At 45.1% G+C, this 24,664-nt stretch overlaps 1 protein-coding gene across 1 annotated transcript in view; it reads left to right on the top strand.

The window, feature by feature from the left end:
- Positions 1 to 18,446, top strand: part of LOC311520372 (fructose-1,6-bisphosphatase isozyme 2) — a 44,133-nt gene extending 25,687 nt beyond the window's left edge. The window contains exons 5-7 of the mRNA XM_084627773.1: positions 1,347 to 1,484; positions 12,729 to 12,848; positions 17,717 to 18,446. Of these exons, the coding sequence (XP_084483899.1) occupies positions 1,347 to 1,484; positions 12,729 to 12,848; positions 17,717 to 17,911 (453 nt within the window). The 3' untranslated portion in view covers positions 17,912 to 18,446. The remainder of the gene's footprint in view (positions 1 to 1,346; positions 1,485 to 12,728; positions 12,849 to 17,716) is intronic.
- Positions 18,447 to 24,664: the final 6,218 nt, after the last annotated feature.

Genomic DNA, 24,664 nt, shown 5'->3' on the forward strand with positions numbered 1-24,664 from the left:
ACACAAGATATTACTATATACATTCTTTCTGCCTTTTCGTATTTCATGTGCTAGGCTTTACTTATTTTCTCATTCCTCTCTGGTTTAGAGAATATTATTTGTGGCATTCTCCCTTTTCAGCTTGTCCTATTTTAATCTGTCCTTGTCCTACTGGTACTTGGTAATACAAAACCACCTTGGCTGCAGTTCTGCAGTCCCATTCGTGGAAGGGAAGAAATTGAGACCTTGCCCCTGTGTATTATTTTAAGACTACATCATAGCCCTACACTGGGAAATGTTTAAGAAAACTCATCATGGGCAGTGCCTTTGCCTCCAATTAAGGGCCCCACCCTAGTTTTTTAAAAAAAAGCCTCAGTTTAGCTTTTAATTCAGCAAATGCAAATACTAATTATGGGTATAATTCATACACACTTATATCCCTAACTTCCTGACTGCATCTGCAGGTTAGGTAGCTTTACTTTGAGTGCTTTAACTTGCATACTCAAATATTGCAAATAAAAAAAGTGCCCATAAAACTGCAGACTGCTTCTCCACATCAGACACCAGAAGCCCAGACAGCATTGTCCAAGGAGCTTGAGTCGGAGAAAGGAGATGGCTCATTTGGAAAGTCAGCACAAGATAGGCAACAATATAAAGGTTTTATTTAATTAATGGGCGAAATCTTGGCTCCATGGAGGCCAACCATTGTGCATTGACTTCAGTGAAGGCCAATATATCTAAGCTCTAAAAGTAACTTACTGAAGAGATCACACCAAGCAGACAGACTGGGGACAGAATTGATGTGAGGGCTGAGGGAGGACACTGCATTAATTAATTAGAATTTTCAGGTTTGGGGAGAAGCTAGAAGCTCCCTGGCTGCCTGATGATTTGGAGATCTCATGCACCAGTGGCCAAGATCAGTCTACTCAATATATTTGGGATGTTAACAACACTCTAGTTAACATATACATACAGTGGGGGTGCACAGGGGCAGTTCAAAAATCAAGACAACCCCCAAAAATCAATTTTAAAAAACATGATTTTGATCCAATCTTATGACATTTTCAGGTCTGACTCATCTTTTTAAGATTTGGGGTTCATAATACTGGACTGTAGTCACTTTATGACAATTATTTCTGAGATTATTTTTGTTCACATTGAAGATATGGCAAATCTTCCTGTACCTAAAGCAGCTTTCCTGTTTGTGATCTGTGTGAAACAATGACAAGTCATATAAATGAATGCTGATTAAAGGACCACATTGTGCTAAAGTTTTTCAAACTTTCCTTTAGCGTGGCATCTCTGATAGAGTATATACAAAGTATCCTGCTTCCTGCTAGTAATTGGTGCACCTCATTCTTCTGTAGGCTCTTGGTGAATTTGTTCTGGTGGATAAAGATGTGAAAATCAAGAAGAAAGGGAAGATCTACAGTATCAATGAGGGTTATGCTAAGTACTTTGATCCTGCAATGACAGAGTATTTACAAAGGAAGAAATTCCCTGAGGTGAGGAAAATATCAGCTTTGTAATCAGCTAATGCAGCAAGGGCTCATGCTGCTTTGAGCACAGTAGGCTCAAAGAGGAGGATAGGTTTGACTGTTTTGCTGAATTAAACTCCTTGTCAACATTATCTACAACCTGGTACATTCTGGCCACATGGCTAAAGTACTTTGGTTTCCACTACTCTGAAAATCCTTTATAACTTCAACTTTTATGGTAGCCAAACTCATTGGCATTGTGTAATAGTTTGGAGGAAGATGTGCTAGATAATAAGAGCCAGAGTTTTAAAGAACCTCTGAAATTATGCATGCAAAATTTGGACATGCACCTATTTTCAAATATATTTGAATATGCACCTAAATTAATAATATGCACAATTATCCATTTTGGGCTAGATTTCTCACTGCTGCTCAGTAGGTTGCATTGAAGGGCAGGGTGTAAAAATCCTCCCGCACAGTTGCACCCTTGTGCAGCAGCAGGGTACAGTTGCAAATCCCATGCTGTGCAAAGACTAACACCTCTTGGGGCATAATACAACTCCAAAGGCAAAGAGGTGGACTCATGACCATGCCCCCCTTCCCCCATACTGGGTGTACATTGTACCACCTGAACAGGTATAGCTGAGGGCATGCTACCTTCTACATTCTGCTGCCTCTGGAACTCTCCACCTGCAATGCCTTCAGCATGGATCAGTGCCTAATAAGGTATGACTGAGCCCTTTGTGAGGATGAACAGGTACATGTACACATTTTGCTTGTGCAGCTTTGAAAAGTTCTTTGAAAATGTGTCTGTGTATGTCCCACAAGTCACTTCAAAATGTGGTCAACTATAATTACTCAAGTTTGAATTTTGTTAGGATGCTAGAATTAACCCTACTCTTGTGAAAGAAGACATCTGATTTATGTCTCATCTAAAAGTCAGTGCATCCAGTAGCAAACTTCCCCATAGCGCTATACTGAGGCACTGGTTCAGTAATGGCACAGTAGCACAAGAGCCTACTTGCTAGTTACTTCCTGTACCTAGGGTTACCATACATCCGTATTTTCCCGGACATGTCCGGCTTTTTGGTTCTTAAATTGTTGTCTGGGAGGAATTTTTAAATATCTAAAAATGTCCAGGATTTTGCCATTATTATTTTTCCCCAAAGAAGAATTGATCATTCAAGAAAGAGTGAATGTTGATCATGCGAGAGAGAAGAGAGAACGCGGCACACTCAGGGGAGGAGGAGGAGGGCCAGAGATTTGGGGAAGGAATTCAATGGGGCAGGGAGGGGGTGGAGTTGGGGCAGGGACTTTAGGGAAGGGGTTGGAATGGGTTGGGGAAGGGGAGGGGGGCACAAGCAAATACACCACTCCCCCAATCCCCCATGGAGTGTCCTCTTTTTTGAATGTTCAAATATGGTAACCCTACTGTAGCACCATGTGTTGTACTTGGACACGAGCTCTCCAAGCAATGGCACAAACTGATCCTGCTTAGTTTGTCAAGTCCAATGGGATCACATCTTTAGATAAGGTTGCAGGTCATATTTCTGTGAGGACTTCTTGGTAGGCTGTAAACTTACATCTTGCTACACTGAACAAAATAGGTAGTTTTGCTCTGTCTGCCCAAGAACTCTACTTTATTGCTCGAAGTTGTTACTATGAGATATGTCGTACTATAAAGCTGTGCATCTGTTTGTGGTTTTATTTGAAACAGAAATGAGGAATTTAGTCTACTTTTGAGGGAAGTGGAACACAGTTTACAGCCTTCTTGCTTCCTGAAAATTGCTTCTTTATATATGAATCCTTCAATCCCCCAGCTCAAAACATAATCTACTTTTTATAAAGCCCCCTGACAGGTGAAAAAAGTGTAAACTGTTTGTTCAATTAGCAAAGCTACCCAAAAACAAACAAACCAGGAAACGCCACGTATCATTATGTTTCATACGTTTAAATTTCAAAGGGTGAGAAAAACATCAAACAGTGCAATCCAATGACATTTCACCAGCACTCTGGCAACATCTCGGTGGAGTATCTGTAACTTGTCACACAGGTCTATCATGTGACTCAATAAATCCTGCAGGACTTCAAACCTCATTTACAAAAACATATTGGTTAGACCTTGCTCTGTGCTATTGTTGCAGAATGGCTACTGGAAATGTTTCTAAACTAAGGTTTCAGAGTAACAGCCGTGTTAGTCTGTATTCGCAAAAAGAAAAGGAGTACTTGTGGCACCTTAGAGACTAACCAATTTATTTGAGCATGAGCTTTCGTGAGCTACAGCTCACTTCATCGGCTGCATACCGTGGAAACTGCAGCAGACTTTATATATATACACAGAGAATATGAAACAATACCTCCTCCCACCCCACTGTCCTGCTGGTAATAGCTTATCTAAAGTGATCATCAGGTTGGGCCATTTCCAGCACAAATCCAGGTTTTCTCACCCTCCACCCCCCCACACAAATTCACTCTCCTGCTGGTGATAGCCCATCCAAAGTGACAACTCTTTACACAATGTGCATGATAATCAAGTTGGGCCATTTCCTGCACAAATCCAGGTTCTCTCACCCCCCTCCCAAAAACCACACACACAAACTCACTATCCTGCTGGTAATAGCTCATCCAAAGTGACCATTCTCCCTACAATGTGCATGATAATCAAGGTGGGCCATTTCCAGCACAAATACAAACTTTGTGTGTGTATGGGGGTGGGGGGGATGTGAGAGAACCTGGATTTGTGCTGAAAATGGCCCAACCTGATGATCACTTTAGATAAGCTATTACCAGCAGGACAGTGGGGTGGGAGGAGGTATTGTTTCATATTCTGTGTATATATAAAGTCTGCTGCAGTTTCCACGGTATGCATCTGATGAAGTGAACTGTAGCTCACGAAAGCTCATGCTCAAATAAATTGGTTAGTCTCTAAGGTGCCACAAGTACTCCCTTTCTTTTTTCTAAACTAAAACATCTAGTTAGCAGCAGGGTTTTTTTTAAACTTTAAAAGGTAATACTGTGTCAATGCAGTCACTACTCACATCTTCTTGGGAAGGTCCTATAAAAGGTTTCAGCCCAGTCATTACTGAATATTTTAGCTGACATCAGAAAACCTAGGGGCAGTTCAGCATGACCAACAGTTCCTCAGGAAAGGCCCAAGCCATTATGGTGCCATCACTTCCACTCGAAGAGAGGCCTTTCTTCATCCCTGCTGCAGGGTTTGGGCTCCAGAGAGCCTCCTAAAAAAATAATGGAAAAAACAGGCAGCTTCTGCCCGTACAATCTTTTCAGGCTGCATTAGCTTGAAGTTGAAGCAAACAAGATGTAGGGCCTAATTCAGAAAAGCAGCCTGCAATGTTGCACATGCAAATAATTGTAGGCGCAATTTCTCAGGCATAAATGCAAAGGTTTTTAGACATCTTGCTACTTGACTGAGGGTATGTCTACACTACGGAATAAGGTCAAATTTATAGAAGTCATTTTTTTAGAAAGCGGTTTTATATATTTGAGTGTGTGTGTCCTCACAGAAAATGCTCTAAGTGCATTAACTCAGCGGAGCGCTTCCACAGTACCGAGGCTAGAGTCGACTTCCGGAGCGTTGCACTGTGGGTAGCTATCCCACAGTTCCCGCAGTCTCCGCTGCCCATTGGAATTCTGGGTTGAGATCCCAATGCCTGATGGGGCTAAAACATTGTCACGGGTGGTTCTGGGTACATATCGTTAGGCCCCCGTTCCCTCCCTCCCTCCGTGAAAGCAAGGGCAGACAATCGTTTCGCGCCTTTTTTCCTGAGTTACCTGTGCAGACGCCATACCATGGCAAGCATGGAGCCCGCTCAGGTAACAGTCACCCTATGACTCCTGGGTGCTGGCAGACGCGGTACAGCATTGCTACACAGTAACAGTAACCCCTTGCCTTGTGGCAGCAGACGGTACAGTACGACTGGTAGCCGTCATCGTCATGTCCGAGGTGCTCCTGGCCACGTCGGCTGGGAGCGCCTGGACAGACATGGGCTCAGGGACTAAATTTGGAGTGACTTGACCAGGTCATTCTCTTTAGTCCTGCAGTCAGTCCTATTGAACCGTCTTATGGTGAGCAGGCAGGCGATACGGATTGCTAGCAGTCGTACTGTACCATCTTCTGCCAGGCAGGCAAGAGATGAGGATGGCTAGCAGTCGTATTGTACCATCTTCTGCCAGGCAGGGAAGAGATGAGGATGGCTAGCAGTTGTACCGTACCAACTTCTGTCGAGCAGCCATGAGATGTGGATGGCATGCAGTCCTTCTGCACCATCTGCTGCCAGCCAAAGATGTAAAAGATAGATGGAGTGGATCAAAACAAGAAATAGACCAGATTTGTTCTGTATTCATTTGCTTCCCCCCCCTCCCCCGTCTAGGGGACTCATTCTTCTAGGTCACACTGCAGTCACTCACAGAGAAGGTGCAGCGAGGTAAATCTAGCCATGTATCAATCAGAGGCCAGGCTAACCTTCTTGTTCCAATAAGAACGATAACTTAGGTGCACCATTTCTTATTGGAACCCTCCGTGAAGTCCTGCCTGAAATACTCCTTGATGTAAAGACACCCCCTTTGTTGATTTTAGCTCCCTGAAGCCAACCCTGTAAGCCGTGTCATCAGTCGTCCCTCCCTCTGTCAGAGCAACGGCAGACAATCATTCCACGCCTTTTTTCTGTGCAGACGCCATACCCAGGCAAGCATGGAGGCCGCTCAGCTCACTTTGGCAATTAGGAGCACATTAAACACCACATGCATTATCCAGCAGTATATGCAGCACCGGAGCCTGGCAAAGCAATACTGGGCGAGGAGGCGATGACAGCGCGGTCACGTGAGTGATCAGGACATGGACACAGATTTCTCTGAAAGCATGGGCCCTGCCAATGCATGCATCATGGTGCTAATGGGGTAGGTTCATGCTGTGGAACGCCGATTCTGGGCTCGGGAAACAAGCACAGACTGGTGGGACCGCATAATGTTGCAGGTCTGGGACAATTCCCAGTGGCTGCAAAACTTTCGCATGCGTAAGGGCACTTTCATGGAACTTTGTGACTTGCTTTCCCCTGCCCTGAAGCGCATGAATACCAAGATGAGAGCAGCCCTCACAGTTGAGAAGCGAGTGGCGATAGCCCTGTGGAAGCTTGCAACGCCAGACAGCTACCGGTCAGTTGGGAATCAATTTGGACTGGGCAAATCTTCTGTGGAGGCTGCTGTGATGCAAGTAGCCTTGGCAATCAAAGGCTGCTGATATCAAGTGTAGTGACCCTGGGAAATGTGCAGGTCATAGTGGATGGCTTTGCTGCAATGGGATTCCCTAACTGTGGTGGGGCCATAGACGGAACCCATATCCCTATCTTGGCACCGGAGCACCAAGCCACCGAGTACATAAACCGCAAGGGGTACTTTTCAATAGTGCTGCAAGCTCTGGTGGATCACAAGGGACGTTTCACCAACATCAGTGTGGGATGGCCGGGAAAGGTACATGACGCTCGCATCTTCAGGAACTCTGGTCTGTTTCAAAAGCTGCAGGAAGGGACTTTATTCCCAGACCAGAAAATAACTGTTGGGGATGTTGAAATGCCTATATGTATCCTTGGGGACCCAGCCTACCCCTTAATGCCATGGTTCATGAAGCCGTACACAGGCAGCCTGGACAGTAGTCAGGAGCTGTTCAACTACAGGCTGAGCAAGTGCAGAATGGTGGTAGAATGTGCATTTGGACGTTTAAAGGCGCGCTGGCGCAGTTTACTGACTCGCTTAGACCTCAGCAAAACCAATATTCCCACTGTTATTACTGCTTGCTGTGTGCTCCACAATATCTGTGAGAGTAAGGGGGAGACGTTTATGGTGGGGTGGGAGGTTGAGGCAAATCGCCTGGCTGCTGGTTACGCGCAGCCAGACACCAGGGTGGTTAGAAGAGCACAGGAGGGCGTGGTACACATCAGAGAAGCTTTGAAAACCAGTTTCATGACTGGCCAGGCTACGGTGTGAAAGTTCTTTGTTTCTCCTTGATGAAACCCCCAGCCCCTTGGTTCACTCTACTTCCCTGCAAGCTAACCACCCACCCCTCCTCCCGTCAATCACCGCTTGCAGAGGCAATAAAGTCATTGTTGCTTCACATTCATGCATTCTTTATTCATTCATCACACAAATAGGGGGATGACTACCAAGGTAGCCCAGGAGGGGTGGTGGAGGAGGGAAGGAAAATGCCGCACAGCACTTTAAAAGTTTACAACTTTAAAATTTATTGAATGCCAGCCTTCTTTTTTTGGTCAATCCTCAGTGGTGGGATGGTGGGTTGGCCGGAGGCCCCCCCATCGCGTTCTTGGGCGTCTGGGTGTGGAGGCTATGGAACTTGGGGAGGAGGGCGGTTGGTTACTTGGGGCTGCAGTGGCAGTCTGTGCTCCAGCTGCCTTTGCTGCAGCTCAACCATACACTGGAGCATACTGGTTTGGTCCGCCAGCAGCCTCAGCATTGAATCCTGCCTCCTCTCATCACGCTGCCGCCACATTTGAGCTTCAGCCCTCTCTTTCAGCCTGCCACTTACTCTCTTCAGCCCGCCACCTCTCCTCCCGGTCATTTTGTGCTTTCCTGCACTCTGACATTATTTGCCTCCACGCATTCGTCTGTGCTCTGTCAGTATGGGAGGACAGCATGAGCTCAGAGAACATTTCATCGTGAGTGCAGTTTTTTTTTCTTTCTAAGCTTCACTAGCCTCTGGGAAGGAGAAGATCCTGTGATCATTGAAACACATGCAGCTGGTGGAGGAAAAAAAAAAAAAGGGACAGCGGTATTTAAAAAGACACATTTTATAAAACAGTGGCTACACTCTTTCAGGGTAATTCTTGCTGTTAACATTACATACATAGCACATGTGCTTTCATTACAAGGTCGCATTTTCCCTCCCCACACTGCGTGGCTACCCCCTCAACCCTCCCCCCTCCCTGTGGCTAACAGCGGGGAACATTTCTGTTTAGCCACAGGCAAACAGCCCAGCAGTAATGGGCTTCTCTGACTGTCCCCTGAAGGAAAGCACTCTATTTCAACCAGGTGACCATGAATTATGTCTCACTCTCCTGAGGATAACACAGAGAGATAAAGAACAGATGTTGTTTGAATGCCAGCAAACATACACTGCAATGCTTTGTTCTACAATGATTCCCGAGTACATGTTACTGGCCTGGAGTGGTAAAGTGTCCTACCATTAAGGACACAATAAGGCTGCCCTCCCCAGAAACCTTTTGCAAAGGCTTTAGGAGTACATCTAGGAGAACCACGAATGCCAGGGCAAAGTAATCCTTTCACATGCTTGCTTTTAAACCATGTATAGTATTTTAAAAGGTACACTCACCAGAGGTCCCTTCTCCGCCTGCTGGGTCCAGAAGGCAGCCTTGGGTGGGTTCGGGGGGTACTGGCTCCAGGTCCAGGGTGAGAAACAGTTCCTGGCTGTCGGGAAAACCGGTTTCTCCGCTTGCTTGCTGTGAGCTATCTACAACCTCATCATCATCTTCTTCGTCCCCAAAACCTGCTTCCGTATTGCCTCCATCTCCATTGAAGGAGTCAAACAACACGCCTGGGGTAGTGGTGGCTGAACCCCCTAAAATGGCATGCAGCTCATCATAGAAGCGACATGTTTGGGGCTCTGACCCGAAGCGGCCGTTCGCCTCTCTGGTTTTCTGGTAGGCTTGCCTCAGCTCCTTCAGTTTCACGCGGCACTGCTTCGGGTCCCTGTTATGGCCTCTGTCCTTCATGCCCTGGGAGATTTTGACAAAGGTTTTGGCATTTCGAAAACTGGAACGGAGTTCTGATAGCACGGATTCCTCTCCCCAAACAGCGATCAGATCCCGTACCTCCCGTTCGGTCCATGCTGGAGCTCTTTTGCGATTCTGGGACTCCATCATGGTCACCTGTGCTGATGAGCTCTGCATGGTCACCTGCAGCTTGCCACGCTGGCCAAACAGGAAATGAGATTTCAAAGTTCGCGGTTCTTTTCCTGTCTACCTGGCCAGTGCATCTGAGTTGAGAGTGCTGTCCAGAGCGGTCACAATGGAGCACTCTGGGATAGCTCCCGGAGGCCAATACCATCGAATTGTGTCCACACTACCCCAAATTCGAGCCGGCAACGTCGATTTAAGCGCTAATCCACTTGTCAGGGGTGGAGTAAGTTAATCGATTTTAAGAGCCCTTTAAGTCGAAATAAAGGGCTTCATTGTGTGGACGGGTACAGGTTTACATCGATTTAACGCTGCTAAATTCGACCTAAAGTCCTAGTGTAGACCAGGGCTGAGCCTGCAAATCAGGTTATTAGACCGTTAGATGCCAAAAAATGCACTCATACAGATGCAGATACAAAATGCAAATATAAAATCAAAGACTAAGATAAAAATGAAGGTCCTGGGCAATACCAAGTTTGGAGGCAGGGGAGGAGGCTGAAGGAAAATTGTCTACTGTTTCTCAAAGATTCCTAAATGAAACGTAGAACATTGCTTCAAAAAGGACATTATATTTGCCTCTGTGCATGTTCTTATTGCTTTGCTAGGCCATATTAATAACTAAGTTAGTTAACTAATTATTTTAATTACCTTTCATTTGCCTGTCCCATTGATCTCTATTACCCCTTTTCTCTTTTCAGTTCCATCACAGCATCTCACCTTCCTTTAGAAGGGCACACTTCTTGCTTCAAAGTCAAATGCAAGGGCCCTTGACCAATCCCTCTCTTCTGGAATGTGACTACTCTCCATGGCAACGGTGCGGGGATGCAGGGAGGGAGGAAAAGTCCAGAGTAAACCTAAATCTCTTGTTAACCATCACAAAACCTCTGTCTGTTACTCAAGCTTGAATAGCAAGCTGCCATCTGAAGAGCTTCCTGTAGTGTGTGTAAAGGAGTATGCTGATTCTAACATGCCCTCCACTAGGGGCAGTGTTATGGAGGAAACAAGCTTTGTACATAAGAAGAGAGCTAGGGAAACCAAATTTTACTTTAAGCCAGAGCTATGTCCCCCTTCCTAGGAGATCTTCTTTCTAGCCGTGCATCTAACAATACCTCTGTAGAAGAAAACAGGTGCCACACAGATGAATAGAGCAGAGGTTGAGGAGAAAGCTGATGTAATACTGTGGGAAAACGTTACACGGCCTTCATGTTTTGAACCATTCTAATCCATTTGGTTTAAGCATAAGAGACTCGTAAATAGGGCCCTGTGAAAATCGTGATTTCACGGACTGCTTGGAAATAGAAAAACTAGCTAATACTACAATTTTTCCAACAGTGGGGAGGCAGAAGTGGGCATCTGTGCGAGTGAGTGACTGATTCTTGGTGTGGCTCATAGCCCATGGCAGCATCATGTCAGAGCAGCAGTTTGGGTGGGGGACTTGGCATCCAGTTTTCTGTGAGGCACAGTAGCCAGCACTGCTGCCTCTTGTAATACATACTGTGGGCTGCACCGAGTGTGAGGCTGGCATGCACGGATGCCTGCTTCCGTCACCCCACTGTTGAAAATATCGCAGCAGTTTGGGGGGGTGAGGGAAAAGGGGGTACTCAGTGGTCATGCATATGCTGCTGGAATCTTGGAAATCTCTCCCTCTCATTAGGACCCACTGAGCCAATATCAAATGCTCTCCAGGTGCACATACAAATTAGGCATTTCTGAGAGTCTAGTCAGAGGAAAAAATTTATTTCACTGGCATTCATGTCTCTGTTATCTTTGTCTGAGAGGGAAATCTGGGCATTGTTCCAGCCATCATGCAGCATACATTAGCTTTCTCATCTGAAAGAGAAATATACGAGATATTCAATTGCAGCTGTGAGAATGGTAGGCTGTATCATAAGGGATCAAACAAGAAGTAAAACTTGAAAACTAAAGTGAACACTGAATGTACACCTGCTAGTGTCTTTTTCCTAAAGGGAAGTCAAAGGTTTGCTTTTGTCTGTTTGCCAGGTCCTTGTGATGCAGATGACAACTGCACTAAAATGAAGCAGTTTCTATTTTCTATTATTTGTAGCATGATCATGCATTCAGCTGCGTCTGTATCAGTTATGTTTCTATCATGGTAGGAAACATCCAAACCCTGATAGAGGAAGCAGGATTCCCAGCTGTCCTTCCTAATCCCATATACTGTACTTATGATCATCACATAACTCAGATAACTCAAACACACTAGTGGAATGTGGTCCTCTATGTCCTAATACACAAAAATTCTTCTTCTTAAAAAGGACATTATTAAGGTTGCAAAGTCAAGCACCCAAAAGTTAGAATAGAATCCTGGCATTTCCTATTCTTTTAAGGCTGCCTGTGCAGAATTTGGGTCCCTGGTACTTATGGATTGTGATATAGTCTTTAAATTACTTGATCACGTACTATTTTTAACAACAGGACCACTTACCCCATTCAGTACACAGGATGGACCTGGCTCTGGGGATGAATAAGGATTGTGTAATGAAGGAGATTGGTCTGTAAAACCCCTGCCTCATTTCTTGCAGAAGTTGGAAGGTGTATACTGATAGAGCCAGGAGATCAGAGGTGATGCACGGGGGGAGCACATGTCCCCCAGATTTTAAATAGGCACTGTCAAGTTTGATAGGCATACATTTTCTTACTTCTCTCCCAAAAATGACATTTTCTGTGATAAACTGCCTTCCAAAAAGCTAAAAGCAAACAAAACCATACTCTCAAATAATCCTCAGTCCCTCAACTAATCTCCAGAATAAGTCTGCAACAATCCTAAAATCATAGCACCTATTTGGGAGCAAAACAAGAAGAATCCTCAGGGTGTAGCAGAAGGATAGATCCCCCTTGCTCTGCTCTTCCTGAATCTCCATCCTTGGAAGCACCTGACTACACCCATTTTTCTGATCACATGAGGAAGCAAGGTTATCACCAGTCTCAGTCCATGTTGGCTCTCAAGACAGAGCAAGCAGGGAAAGTGGAAAGATGGCATGAGGTTCTCATGTACTCAAACTGCACACACGTGTGATGCCACAAAGTTACCATGAGTGGCTCATACTACCCAGGGAGAGTTTAAAAACTGCTGCAGCTACTTTGGGGTTGCATGGACATTATTACATTTTACAAGAGACTATCCTTTTGAGAAAGGGTGTGTCAAACTGTAGGCCTGCCAACATTTAGAGTGTCCCATAGGTGGTCAGGAATTTTGATTTCTGCCTTGTAACAAAATGAAGAGGGCAATGATTCATTGCAGTTTTGCCAGCTACCCAGCCTGGCAGATATAACAGCTTTAGCTTCAGGGTCTCCATCTGTTTTACAGGATGGCAGTGCACCCTATGGCTCTAGATATGTGGGCTCGATGGTGGCTGATGTTCATCGCACCCTGATGTATGGTGGGATATTCATGTACCCAGCTAACCAGAAGAGTCCTAAGGGAAAGGTAAACTGTTTGTCTTCTGAACTTACTGTACCTAATACCACTGTTTTTCCAGAGTGTGTCAGAATGGTTCTAATTTATGCACAATGGCTTAAATATAGCTTTTCTTGAGCTGGTTTGGGAGTATATTAAGGGACACTAAGGCCAAAGTTTTTACAAATTAGATTTGGCCCAACTCAACAATGGTCCCATCTAACATACTTCTGACTTTTCAGAGTCATCCCACTTATTTTTGTGTTTTTAAACTAATCGTGTTACAAACTATGCACACATCCTTCAGTGGAGCCAACTTTTGATTCACAGTCTCCAATGAGGATTGAACCTGGAACACAGCACTGAACACACAGGCCTCTACCATTTGACCTAAAAATAGTTTTTTTACTTGGTAGTGAGGATCAAGCAGTTATAGTAACTGGAGCCAACCACTAGAGTGAAACATCACAATGGCTCCCCTGGGAAAGTATTCAAAATAGTGTAGGACTTAGGACTTGTCTACAAGGTGGAGTAATGGCAGGGGTGTAACTTGTAAAGCACCCTAACCTCTTGCACATTAATTGGTCCATATAGATTCTGCTGATTCACCTTCATGTACTGCTATTTGAAATAGTACTACATTAAAAAGAACTAGGGAATCTTTAGTATGGACCACCAATATCCACACAGACCAATTAATGTGCAACATATTAGTGCCTTTTAGATATCACACCCCCCATAAAGCACATTACACCACCACGTAGACAAGGTCTGAGTCTCATGGTACATAGACTGGGTCTGCTATACAGACGCCGCAGCCTTGTCCTCACTGAATAACACTGTGCTACCAGAAATCATGTTTAAATACAACTGAGCTAGAAAGCACTGTTTCCTTGACTGGTGTGGACAAATATATTTTGTCCCACAGAATTAGCCAAGCTGTCATCATGATGATTATAATCTGTCCAACTATACAAACCACCTTGGGACAGGGGACTAAAAACTCATCTGAAGAGGCCAATCAATAAGTCCTTGTTGAAAAAGAGGAATTGATAGAAGTAGGGAAATAGCTGGGTTCTCACCATGGTGGCACTGCAGGAATCCCCTCATTATGTAATGATTTTCAAGACTGGTTTTTAAGCCATTCCAGGTCATGTGATTTCTGGGGCAGATTTGCTCAGAATGTTTGAGTGTTAAAGGCCTTCTGGCAGGGACTGGCCATTTATTACAGAATTTGTGAAGTGGTTGTGTGTGAGAGAGAACCAGCTTTACAGATTTTCTTTTTCAGGTTAAGTCTTTATATTTGGAAATTATATAAAGCAGCTGTGAAGTGAATGAGATAGGAGACAGAAAAAAAGGGACATCCTGAATGTACTGGCAGGCATATACCGAGAGGCAGCGTACACCATACATTGTGAAATACATACTGTGCTCTAGACCTCTGAGCAAAGGGTATGTGTATGTGGGATCTTCATTTTACGTGAACAGCTGTGCCAGATACTATAAAAAATATGCTGAATCTTTACTTTGTGCTCCTTTTTGGAAGGCAATAGCAGTTTCAAGGTGATTTCATTTCACAGCTTTAGAGAAAGCAAGGAACAAATATGGAATTAAAGGATTTACACATGTAAATTAGCCTCTAGTAGCTAATGGCTGACTTGGATTGTGTTGCCATGGAGGAGAGAGAGGTGACAATTAGCTCAAGGCTTTCATTCAGGAAGCCTGGGTGCACTGTGAAGGTGATGTATTTAGGTGCTGGAACGAGAATTTTGGGGGCACTGTTTTCTCAGTCAGCTTCCAAGATTTTGGTTTTTAATACTGGGGGGGCAGGGGAGGTTGCTTTTAATGGCTATACTATAAACAAAAATTAAGGGGCTGTCACTTTCAGTTAAGAGTGAAAAGGGCTTGTAATTTGAGGTAAAGGATCACCACCACTTTTTCTAGACTTGTGTTGTCTTCAGCATGTAGGTTTGTACATAATGACCAATTCATCCAAAGTCACAGCTGTTCCGGTTGGAAAGACAGTACCATGGCGACTGTTACCCAGTCATCCTCCTTTACCCCGTGAACATCCCCAATGCATAGGCAGGGTGCTGAGAGAGCAAATTTGTGGCGTTGTACCTGGGATGGATTTGCGCCATAGATTTTGGAGCTGAAGTGCATGATGGGCATGCTAAATGAACAGGCTAGTATAGCACAAATGCCACTCCCTACAGGTCAAGATAAAAACAAGAGTGTAGAGTGCTCAATATATACAATGAGAGTTAATATTTGTCTCTCATATTGAAATAAACAGTATCAACCTATTTGAAGATGCTGTTTTTAAACTGGAAGTGTTAACCAAATTTTTTTTTGGATCTGATGTTCACAATGCTCTAATGAATTACAAAACGTTAATTCATTTAAAGGAGGGAAGCTTGGATGAGGTCAGCTTTTCAAACAAAAGCAAGAAGTATGCTTTTGACCTGGACATGGTGGTGAATGAGGATAGACACACGGATGGATTTTAGGCAGCAGACCACAACTTTATTAAACCCAACACAGGGGAGAGGCACTATCTGCCCTGTCACCCAGGCTCTTAACTGCCTGTACGTAATTCCAGTGCGAGGTTAAAGCCTCTGCCATATCACCCGGCACTCAGGGTAGACTCAGCTTCCTCTTCTGAATCCTACCACCCACCACCCCCATCCCCTTGTGAGGGCGACAGAGGGTACCAAAACGGGAGGACTTTAGCCTGTGTAGGACACAGGTTCCTAGTCTATCCCATGAGCACAAGGCCCATCAGCAAATTCCCAGAACCATTCCTTGTAATTACACTAGAAACCAGCCACAAGTTGCAATAAACTAACATCCCTACCAAATACTACCACAAATTACTAAATCCTATTCCTATTTAGCCTAACTGTGCCTCCAGGATGCTGTGAGGAAGGCAAAACAAAAACAAAACCCCCCAAACTGGACTATGCCAATTTGGCCATAATGGGAAGAAAAAATTCCTTTTTGACTCCAAAACAGGTGATCGGTCAGACCTGTAGTATCTGTAAAACACAGCTCCTAAACTATGGTTACAGGGGGTGGAGGTGGCAGGGGTTTCTGAAATAGAGCAAAAAGAGGCTCCTCAAGGCCTGGCCTGGGATTTAATATTAATAAAAGGGGAGAGCAAAGGACCAATCAGTTCCCTTCCTCTCCTGGTTGGCTAATGAATTAATAGAGATTCTGGGGGGGGGGAGGGGCACCCCTGCATCCCCCCCAGCTAATGCCTGCTCTCCTTCCCCTTTCTACGGGTTCTATCCCAATCACTGCTGGTCCCATCTAGTTTTCCACCTGTTGAGGCGGATGGATGGCATTCTTAAGGTTTACAGTCACACCAAAGCAGTGACAAACCCCACATGATTCTGCAGTGACTCCACTGCTGTTTTGTGGCAGGTTTTCTTTTTCGAATTGACCATGCCATAAAGAGAATACAAAGGCCATTGCCCCAAATTACTTGTTAGCTGGACATTGTGTACTTAGAGTGGCATTTAAACAAACTTTAAATATAAGTCAGAAATAAAGTTAATGTTATGTACATTGCTTAGGTGTATGAAATCCCTGGTTTTACTGCAAACAGGGTGATCACAGAAATTATTACATGGTTAATTGCATTCCATTACACACCTCGATTTCCCCAAAGCACATTATGTTTTTGGGAGAGTGCTTTACATTTGTATAGGCTCAATACCTAACAAGCCTGTAAGACAGGAAAGTATTATTACCTCTAGTCTGCAGATGGAGACCTGAGGCACAGAATGAAGAAATAAGTGTTTTATCCAAGCAGATCCCCCAAAACCAAGTCCATTAACTAAAACTTGTTAAATCACCAGCCTTTCATTCTCCTTTACATACTATAGTTTTTTCAGTGGCGTTGGAACAATTTTTATAGTGGGGGTACTGAGTGCCATTGAACCAAACTGTAAACCCTGCATATGATGGAAACCACTTCAAGCCAGGGGGCGCTGCCACATGCCCATCCCCCTAGTTCCAGCACCTCAGAGTTTTTTGACATGACCCAAATGTATTTGCTTTCAAACTGGAACATTTTTATGATGATGTCTGAAAATCTAGGCTGAAATTTCTGTCAACATTAATAGGTATTGCGGGCCTAATTCCCCTCACACTAAACTGAAAATACGTTTCTAAAATAACCATAGTTACTTGGAAAAATTGAGTTAGTGTCTGTATGAACTCCACTCACTGTAACAGGTTTAGCCACAGTTGTACAGTCAACTCCTGAAACTTGAGAATGTCAGCATCAGGTTTCAGACTCCAAAATATCCTGAGCAAACAAAACTGTCCAAGCTTCAAGATAACAAACAAGGCCTGTGGGAAGGTGTCACCTTTGCTAGTTCAACCACTTCACTGCAGCATGCAGCCTCAAGAACCTGGTTAGTCAGGCAAAACCTATTGCCAGTGCTGTCCCACCTACTGTATACCTGAGCTCTGAAATGCTAAAATTCCACTGGAATATTGATACTTCAATGCAATGTCACTGCATTCTTCTACAGCTTCTGCAGAAGCTGCAATGGAAGCCAGAAGAGAAAGTTTTAAAAATCTCACAATGGGAGATGGGAACATGACACAATATGATGCTTATAGTGGGGACGTTATTGTTAAAGAAACCCTGAAAGAAGGTTGAATAAAGAGAGGCTGTAAAAGAGACAGAGTTGAAGAACACAGTGGTTAAAACGCTGGCAGATGGTCTACACCAGAGCTCCCATCATTGCTAACCCCAATGGAACTGTGGTAAATTCACAGAAGCTTGCCAAGATCACAAAGGGAAGGTCAACAGTTTTAAGTTCTGAGAAGTGCTTTGTTGTTATTTCCCCCCAAACAGTCCTGTGTTTTGTCTTTTCTTACAGCTCCGGCTCCTTTATGAGTGCAACCCCATGGCTTTTATCATTGAGCAGGCTGGTGGGATGGCTACCACAGGGACTGAGCCAGTGCTGGATGTGAAGCCTGAGTCTATTCACCAGAGAGTCCCATTGATTCTTGGTTCCCCGGATGATGTGCAGGAATACCTCGCTTGTGTGCAGAAACACCAGAAAAGCAGCTAATGGCATTCACACACCAGATGTTCCTCCCGCACCTGCTACATTACTTTCCAGAAAGAGAAGCAATCAGAAGACTTTGGTTTCCGGGATATTAGTTCCCCCTTTCACTGACAAATAGAAATAGTGAAGACTGTTCCTAAAGGTTTTAATTCCCCTGGAATACAAGTGCAAAAAATTTGTTAGTCTCAATTTCTGTAGTACAAGAGTAAAAGCAAAGTCCTAATTTTAAGACTAACAGTAGCTACTTGCTTAATACTAACAAAGGAAGTGAATTGTTTGGGTTACACTCTATTTGATCTGAAGCTAGGTGTCCGATAATGCAGTGGCTGGCATTCTTTGAGACAAAGCATTTTTATGTCAACAGTCAAGATTTCATTTAGAGACGGTGTATCTGTATTTTCTGTTGGAGGTTTCGTTGCAGGCAATTATTATTTTGTCAGTCCTCATACTACCACTAGTCTTGTGATCTGAGTGTGTTTATGTTCCAAATAATATTTGCCTTGGGTAATTATTAAATATTAAAATTGAATTACCTTTCCTTGGGAATGGAAGAATGCTTGATAGGGTGCTTGAAATCATTTCCACTTCCCTTCTGTCCAGAGTCCCATGTAATTTCACACAAGCTATTACTACACAGCAACTGCAACATCTCAACTCTCCTTCTTTATGAAAGATTTCTCATGTCAGATTTATACTTACTTTTACCCCTCCAGCCATACCTGGCATGGTCTTTATCTATCCCAGCTAATTCTGGTACATCCATCACCTTGATATCCAGGTGCCCGTCTCATGTGTATCAACGTAAATTATTGCCTTGCACATGTATTATCATGACACTGACTGTACTACATTTCATCTTCAGAGTCTGGATCTACCTTTTTCTTCTCATCCCTCATTTTTACTTTTTGTCCATATTTAGACCATTGCAAGTGGAAAGTTATACTCAACGAGTTCACTTACATGTGCACGAGTAAAGTAAATGTAATACCTCCGTTTGTAAAGTGGCACGAGCTATTACTATTAAATAGAGAGCCCTGCATGGATACAAAATTTGTATCCACATCTGATCTGCAATCCACAAAAATGATCCATGGACCCAACATGGGTTTAGTTCCAGTGGCACTGGAACACTTTTTGGAGTGGGGATGATGAGCTGCACCCCTCTTACCACTGTCCACACCCCTCACTGCTCCCTGGAGCTCGGGCCAAGAGTAGGACCATGGCTCTGGGAGCGTGTGTGTGTGTGGGGGAGACGTCAACAGGGGAAGGCACCCAGGATCATGCATGCAGGGCCAGCAGCCAGGTGGGACCCTGGAGACGACAGTGGAGCCCCCGGGCTCCCAGTGGCTGGGACGCCGCATGCAGAGCTGGTGGCCAGGACGCCATGGCTGAGTGGGACCCTGGGCCGGCAGCGAGCCCCCAGGCAGTAGCAGGGCTGGCAGCCGGGACCCTGGGCGACAGGGGCATGGGGCCGGGACCCCAGGTGGCAGGAGCGCGGGGCCAGTGGCTGGGACCCTGGGCACAAAACCTGGGGGTGCTGCAGCACTCCCCACACCCCTACTTCCCATGCCTATGTTTAGTTCACAGACTCAACTAATAAGCAGCTATCAGCCCTAGCTCATCTACTGCTCAATTACTTTAAGGTGCAGTATCACCCTACAACACAAAAATCCAGAAGACAGCAGCTATAGATGCCTCCACCCTGCATTCCAGATGAGAACAGTTACTGAGGCAGGATTCATCCTTTTTCGTCAGTCCTAAACAAGCTATGCACATCTTCTATTCAACATGAAGGGAGACAGTTATTAAAACTGCCTGTGATTGTTTGATGGTGCTACTATGCCTCTATGAGCTGCAATTTTCAGATCCTCAGATCTCAGCCAAATCAAAAGGTATTTTCATCAGGACATTGAAAGGTCTCTCTCCATCTTATGGACCATTGCAATGCCAAATTTGAATTTTCTATTGCCACACACTTCAACACTGGGACTGTTTGAAAAACGTTACAAAAATGTTTTCTAGTGGGAAAAGTATTATTTTGGGTCTGGCCTTTTTTCTCAGAGATGGCTTAACTGTTTATCCTGGAACTATGAACAATTTCCCTTTGGCTAGAATCTAGGGCTTGAAAAATGAGATTTAGAATGGAAATGTTTAAACCACTTTAATTACACAAGCCACTGTCACTTCAGCTTGAAGTGCAACTGATCCTCTTTATAACTGTAACCTTGAGAGCTATACTATATTCAACGAAAGTAGCTATATAACAAAAGTAGAGGAGAGAAGGGGTCTGTAGAAAACAGACACATTCACATCCCTAGTCTTACCACATTTCAGGACAGTTACCTTGTTACTGCTGCAGCTGAAAGCTACATTTTAAAACAAAAGACTCCACTCTGCCCCCCCCCGCCCCTTTTTTTAATACCATTGAGTTGTTTTCTACTATTGCAGTGGAAACAACCTTGGCTCAACATCTATACCATGTACTTGGTTGCTCCAACTTCTCTTCCTTACCTGCCTTCCCCCTCCTCACCACCAACCCTGGAGCACCCTAAGCAGTGTTTAATTCTATGAGATATAAGAGGGGCAAGTAGCCAGAGAGAACTGAGAAATCGCCATGACAGCATTAAGGTTATAACCAAGGCGGCCTTAAGGTGAAGCATATTAGATTTATAATGTAATTATACACTAATTTAGAACATTGTTATTCACTGGAATACTATGAAATCTCACCAGACAAATTGGCTTCCATTTCCAGCAAGCACTGATTTATGTAAAAAGCTCTATTCAGTCATTGCATTGGAACATCTAGCTGTCTTCTTCGCCTGCTGAATTATTCTCTTGCAGTTTTAAAAAATAAAATTAAACAAAAGAAACAAAAACAACTGCAAGTACAAAAACTATTTGTACTGATTTAACTATATTGGGTTAGAAACCAATATAATATCACAGTACAGCCTGCTAGTGCAAATTCAGTTTACCAGTGTACAGGTGCTTATATTGATATACCCAAATAAACTCTACTGATATAAGCACCTTCATACAGTATAACTGAATTCATACTTGGGGTTGCACTGATTTACCAATATAGTTAAATTGTTACAAAAACTGTGCAGATCACATCTTAACTTCTCTAAATTCTTTGCCACATACCATATTCATGCTACCAGCTTCTTCCACTGGAGGATCCAATGCTGGACAATGGACTTTATAAGCTCTTAACTTCCAGCCTTGTAGCAACTATTAGGTGATAAAGCTCACAATTTGTGGATTATTGTTTAACTGGTAACAGACAGAGATTGAGACCTTGTCTGTATTTGGGATTTGCCCCAATTCAACAACTGGTAGCTGCATTAATGCAAATCCCATGTGTAGATAAAAAAAACAAACCTCTGATTTTCACTGGTGTAAATTCTTGCTTTCCTTGTCTACATTTGGGATTTGAACTGGTTCAGCTACTCTCTCTCTAGTTTTTATATATTCCTTGTTACTCTAGTACCTTAGCACTTCACAGTCTTTAATATGTCTGTAACCCTTCTGCCCGTCAGAGTTGGCAGCAACAAGGGCCGGGTTCAATATCTAGGGGTTCCATTCCAATAACACAATGCAAACCGGCTCGAGCCCCCACCCAGTGACCTGGGAAAAATATATACCACCCCCGCTGGGCGCCTCCAAGAGGCAATACTTCCCCTCTCGCAAGCACATAGTCTGAGTGTAGCAAAAGTCTTTTAATAACAGAGAGAAACAATGTGGCATTATGTTGGGGAAACACCACCAACAGGATTCATAACACAACCCATGAGCAAAAACAACCCCACCCCAGGCAAATTGGGGCATGCCCTTTTCCCTTTGGTTCTTGAGTCCAGCAACCCCAAATCACCCAAAGTCCCAAAAGTCCAATGCCCCAAAAGTCTCTGTCCCTGGTCAGGGCAGCCCCAGAGTTCGAAAGTTTATCGGCGGAGCTTTACCTCCCAACCTGGGTGGAAATGGGACGGGGGTAAGAGGCACCTTACGTGATCTGAAGCTGACCGCCCCATAGCTCCATAGCGGCGCTCCGCCAGCCGCCCCACGAACTCCTTCGCTCAGCTGCGCTCCGCTCCGCCAGCCGCCCCACGAACTCCTTCGCTCAGCTGCGCTCCGCTCCGCCAGCCGCCCCACAAACTCCTTCGCTCAGCTGCGCTCCGCTCCGCCAGCCGCCCCACGAACTCCTTCGCTCAGCTGCCCCACGAACTCAGCTCCACGGCCCACAAGCAGCTCCTGCCATCCACACACTGCTCCGCGTCGAACTGCTCCACAATATATCTTCAGGCTCCCCCACTACTTAACACAACACTCAGTGATTTCAGCTCTTAGGTGAATTCAGCTTATAGTAGGGGAGCCCCAGTGCTGGTGCACTGTCAGCCCAAAGTGAGCTCAGCAGCCTATAACTAGACTTCTAATGAAATCAAAATTAGCTCTGATATTCCACAGTGGAGAGAGGAGGAAGTGCAACCAGCATGTAAGGCCCTCACCAAGGGGCCCATGCCACCAAGTACTACTACTTGTCCCCAGCCTCTCTCCATTCACACAGTTTTGGAACCCATGACCCTTGCCTAGCGAGTGCTACTTAGTTGATGGTGAATCCCTCCATCATAACAAAAGGCCACGTACAGTTCCAAGCACAGTTCCCATAATCAGGGTAATAACAATTTATTCTTCCTGCCCCAATAACAGAGACACTGGGGATCCCACAGCAGCCAAAGTGACCATTTGGGCAGCTATGGTCTCATTCTAGGCGTGGTGGGTGTGCCTATGCAAATGAGATCGGCCCCTGAAGTTCTTTTCCACAACTTGCCACACCTCACCACCAGATGTCAGGGTGGAGCTCATCCTGACACTGCTTACATCCTCCCCCCAGCCGAGACTTTGTCGTCCCGACAAATCACACTCCCTTTATACCAACTCATTGGTTTCCTCCAAAGGGCCTCAGGAAGCCCACTTTAGCTTCCACAAGCCTGTGTGCTAAATGTATTGGCTCCTCACTAGTCACCCCAGGTGCATCATAAGTTAACCGTTTCACTGGTCTTATCACCCTGTCTCGTCTATTGAGAATCTCTGTTGCCGAGGTAGGGGGAACATCCTCTTGAGTGACGGATGGAGAGGCTTCCCTGGAGGGTCCCTCGGCTACTGGCGTAGGCCCCTGCACTCCTAGTTCTAACGCTGGAGGGTCCAAGGTGCCCAGGACATCCTCTACCTGTCTGTCCCCATTGTCCAATAACCTGTGTGTGTCATCACAGGGGGGTCTCATCAGCAGCACCGGGGTATCAGAAATGGGCCTAAATAGTTCCGCCATTGGGTTTAGGGCGGAAGAGGGAAAACTCTCGTTTGGTTCAGCTGATCGAGACTGAAATCTTGTCTCCATCCCAGGATACACCAGGGTTGTGTCTTCCTCCTCAGACTCACTCTCAGATGTGCAGAATAGGGGTAAGTTAGCTGCAGGGGGCCCACTGTCTGTGTTGGATGGCGGCTTTGGTCTAGCACCTCTGTTCTGCCCGGCGGCCCTGCCGTGGCCCATCTCACAAGGGGTGCTTACCAATTCCCCCACAGGGAGCAAAAGGTTTCTATGCACCGTCTTTATTTGCCCTGGACCGTCTTCAGGTTTGATCTTGTAGACTGGCAGATCTCCCAGCTTTTCCATCACCAGGTAAGGTATTGCCTTCCATCTGTCAGCTATCTTGTGTTTGCCAGCAATACCCAAATTTCGCAGCAGGACTCTGTCCCCCGGCTGGAGCTCCTGCGAACGCACTCTAGCATCATATCGATGTTTGTTGCGGTCTGCGTTCTTCCGAGCCGCAGCGGTAGCTAAGCGATAAGCATCCCGCAGCTTTTCTCTTAGTCGGGATACATACTGCTGATGAGTTTCATAGCTATCTCCATCCTCTGATACACCAAAGCACAAGTCTATGGGTAATCTTGGTTCTCGCCCAAACATCAAGAGATATGGGGTGACTCCCGTAGCATCGTTCTTTGTGGCATTGTAGGCATGCACCAGAAATGCGACATGCTGGCTCCAGGTTGCCTTCTGCTCTGGTCGCAAAGTTCCCAACATATCTAATAGGGTTCGATTGAACCTCTCGGGCTGAGGATCACCTTGGGGGTGATAAGGCGTTGTCCTAGACTTTTTAATTCCTGCTATCTTCAGCACCTCCTTCAGAAGGTGACTCTCAAAATCCCGCCCCTGATCAGAGTGTATCCGAGCCGGGAATCCATAGACTGAGAAATATTTGTCCCACAATACTCGAGCAACGGTGGTGGCCTTCTGATCACGTGTGGGATATGCTTGTGCATACCGTGTAAAATGGTCAGTCACTACTAGAATGTTTCCAACATTCCTCTTGTCTACCTCCACAGACAAGAAATCAATGCATACCAACTCCAAAGGTTTGTTGCTGGTGATGTTCTTGAGATATGCAGCCCTCGTGGGCAGAGTTTTCCTTTGAACACATCGAGCGCAAGTCTCACATTTCCTGCGAACATCTTCAGCCATTCGGGGCCAATAGAACCTACTACGAATAAGTTCCAGGGTCCTCTCCATCCCTAAATGCCCAAAGTCATCATGCAGGGCCCTCATGGCCAGGGCTCTGTACTTTTTTGGCAGTACTAGTTGTGCTCGTTGTTTTTGTAAAGGGTCAGTGGTCATTCGGTGTAGCACTCCCTGAATCAGTTTTAGTTTGGTCCATTCTCTCAATAGTAGTTTACCCTCCGGGTTAGGTGGGACAA

The sequence above is a fragment of the Lepidochelys olivacea genome (assembly GCF_965140295.1).
Source record: "Lepidochelys olivacea isolate rLepOli2 genome assembly, chromosome: 5".
NCBI lineage: Eukaryota > Metazoa > Chordata > Testudines > Cheloniidae > Lepidochelys > Lepidochelys olivacea.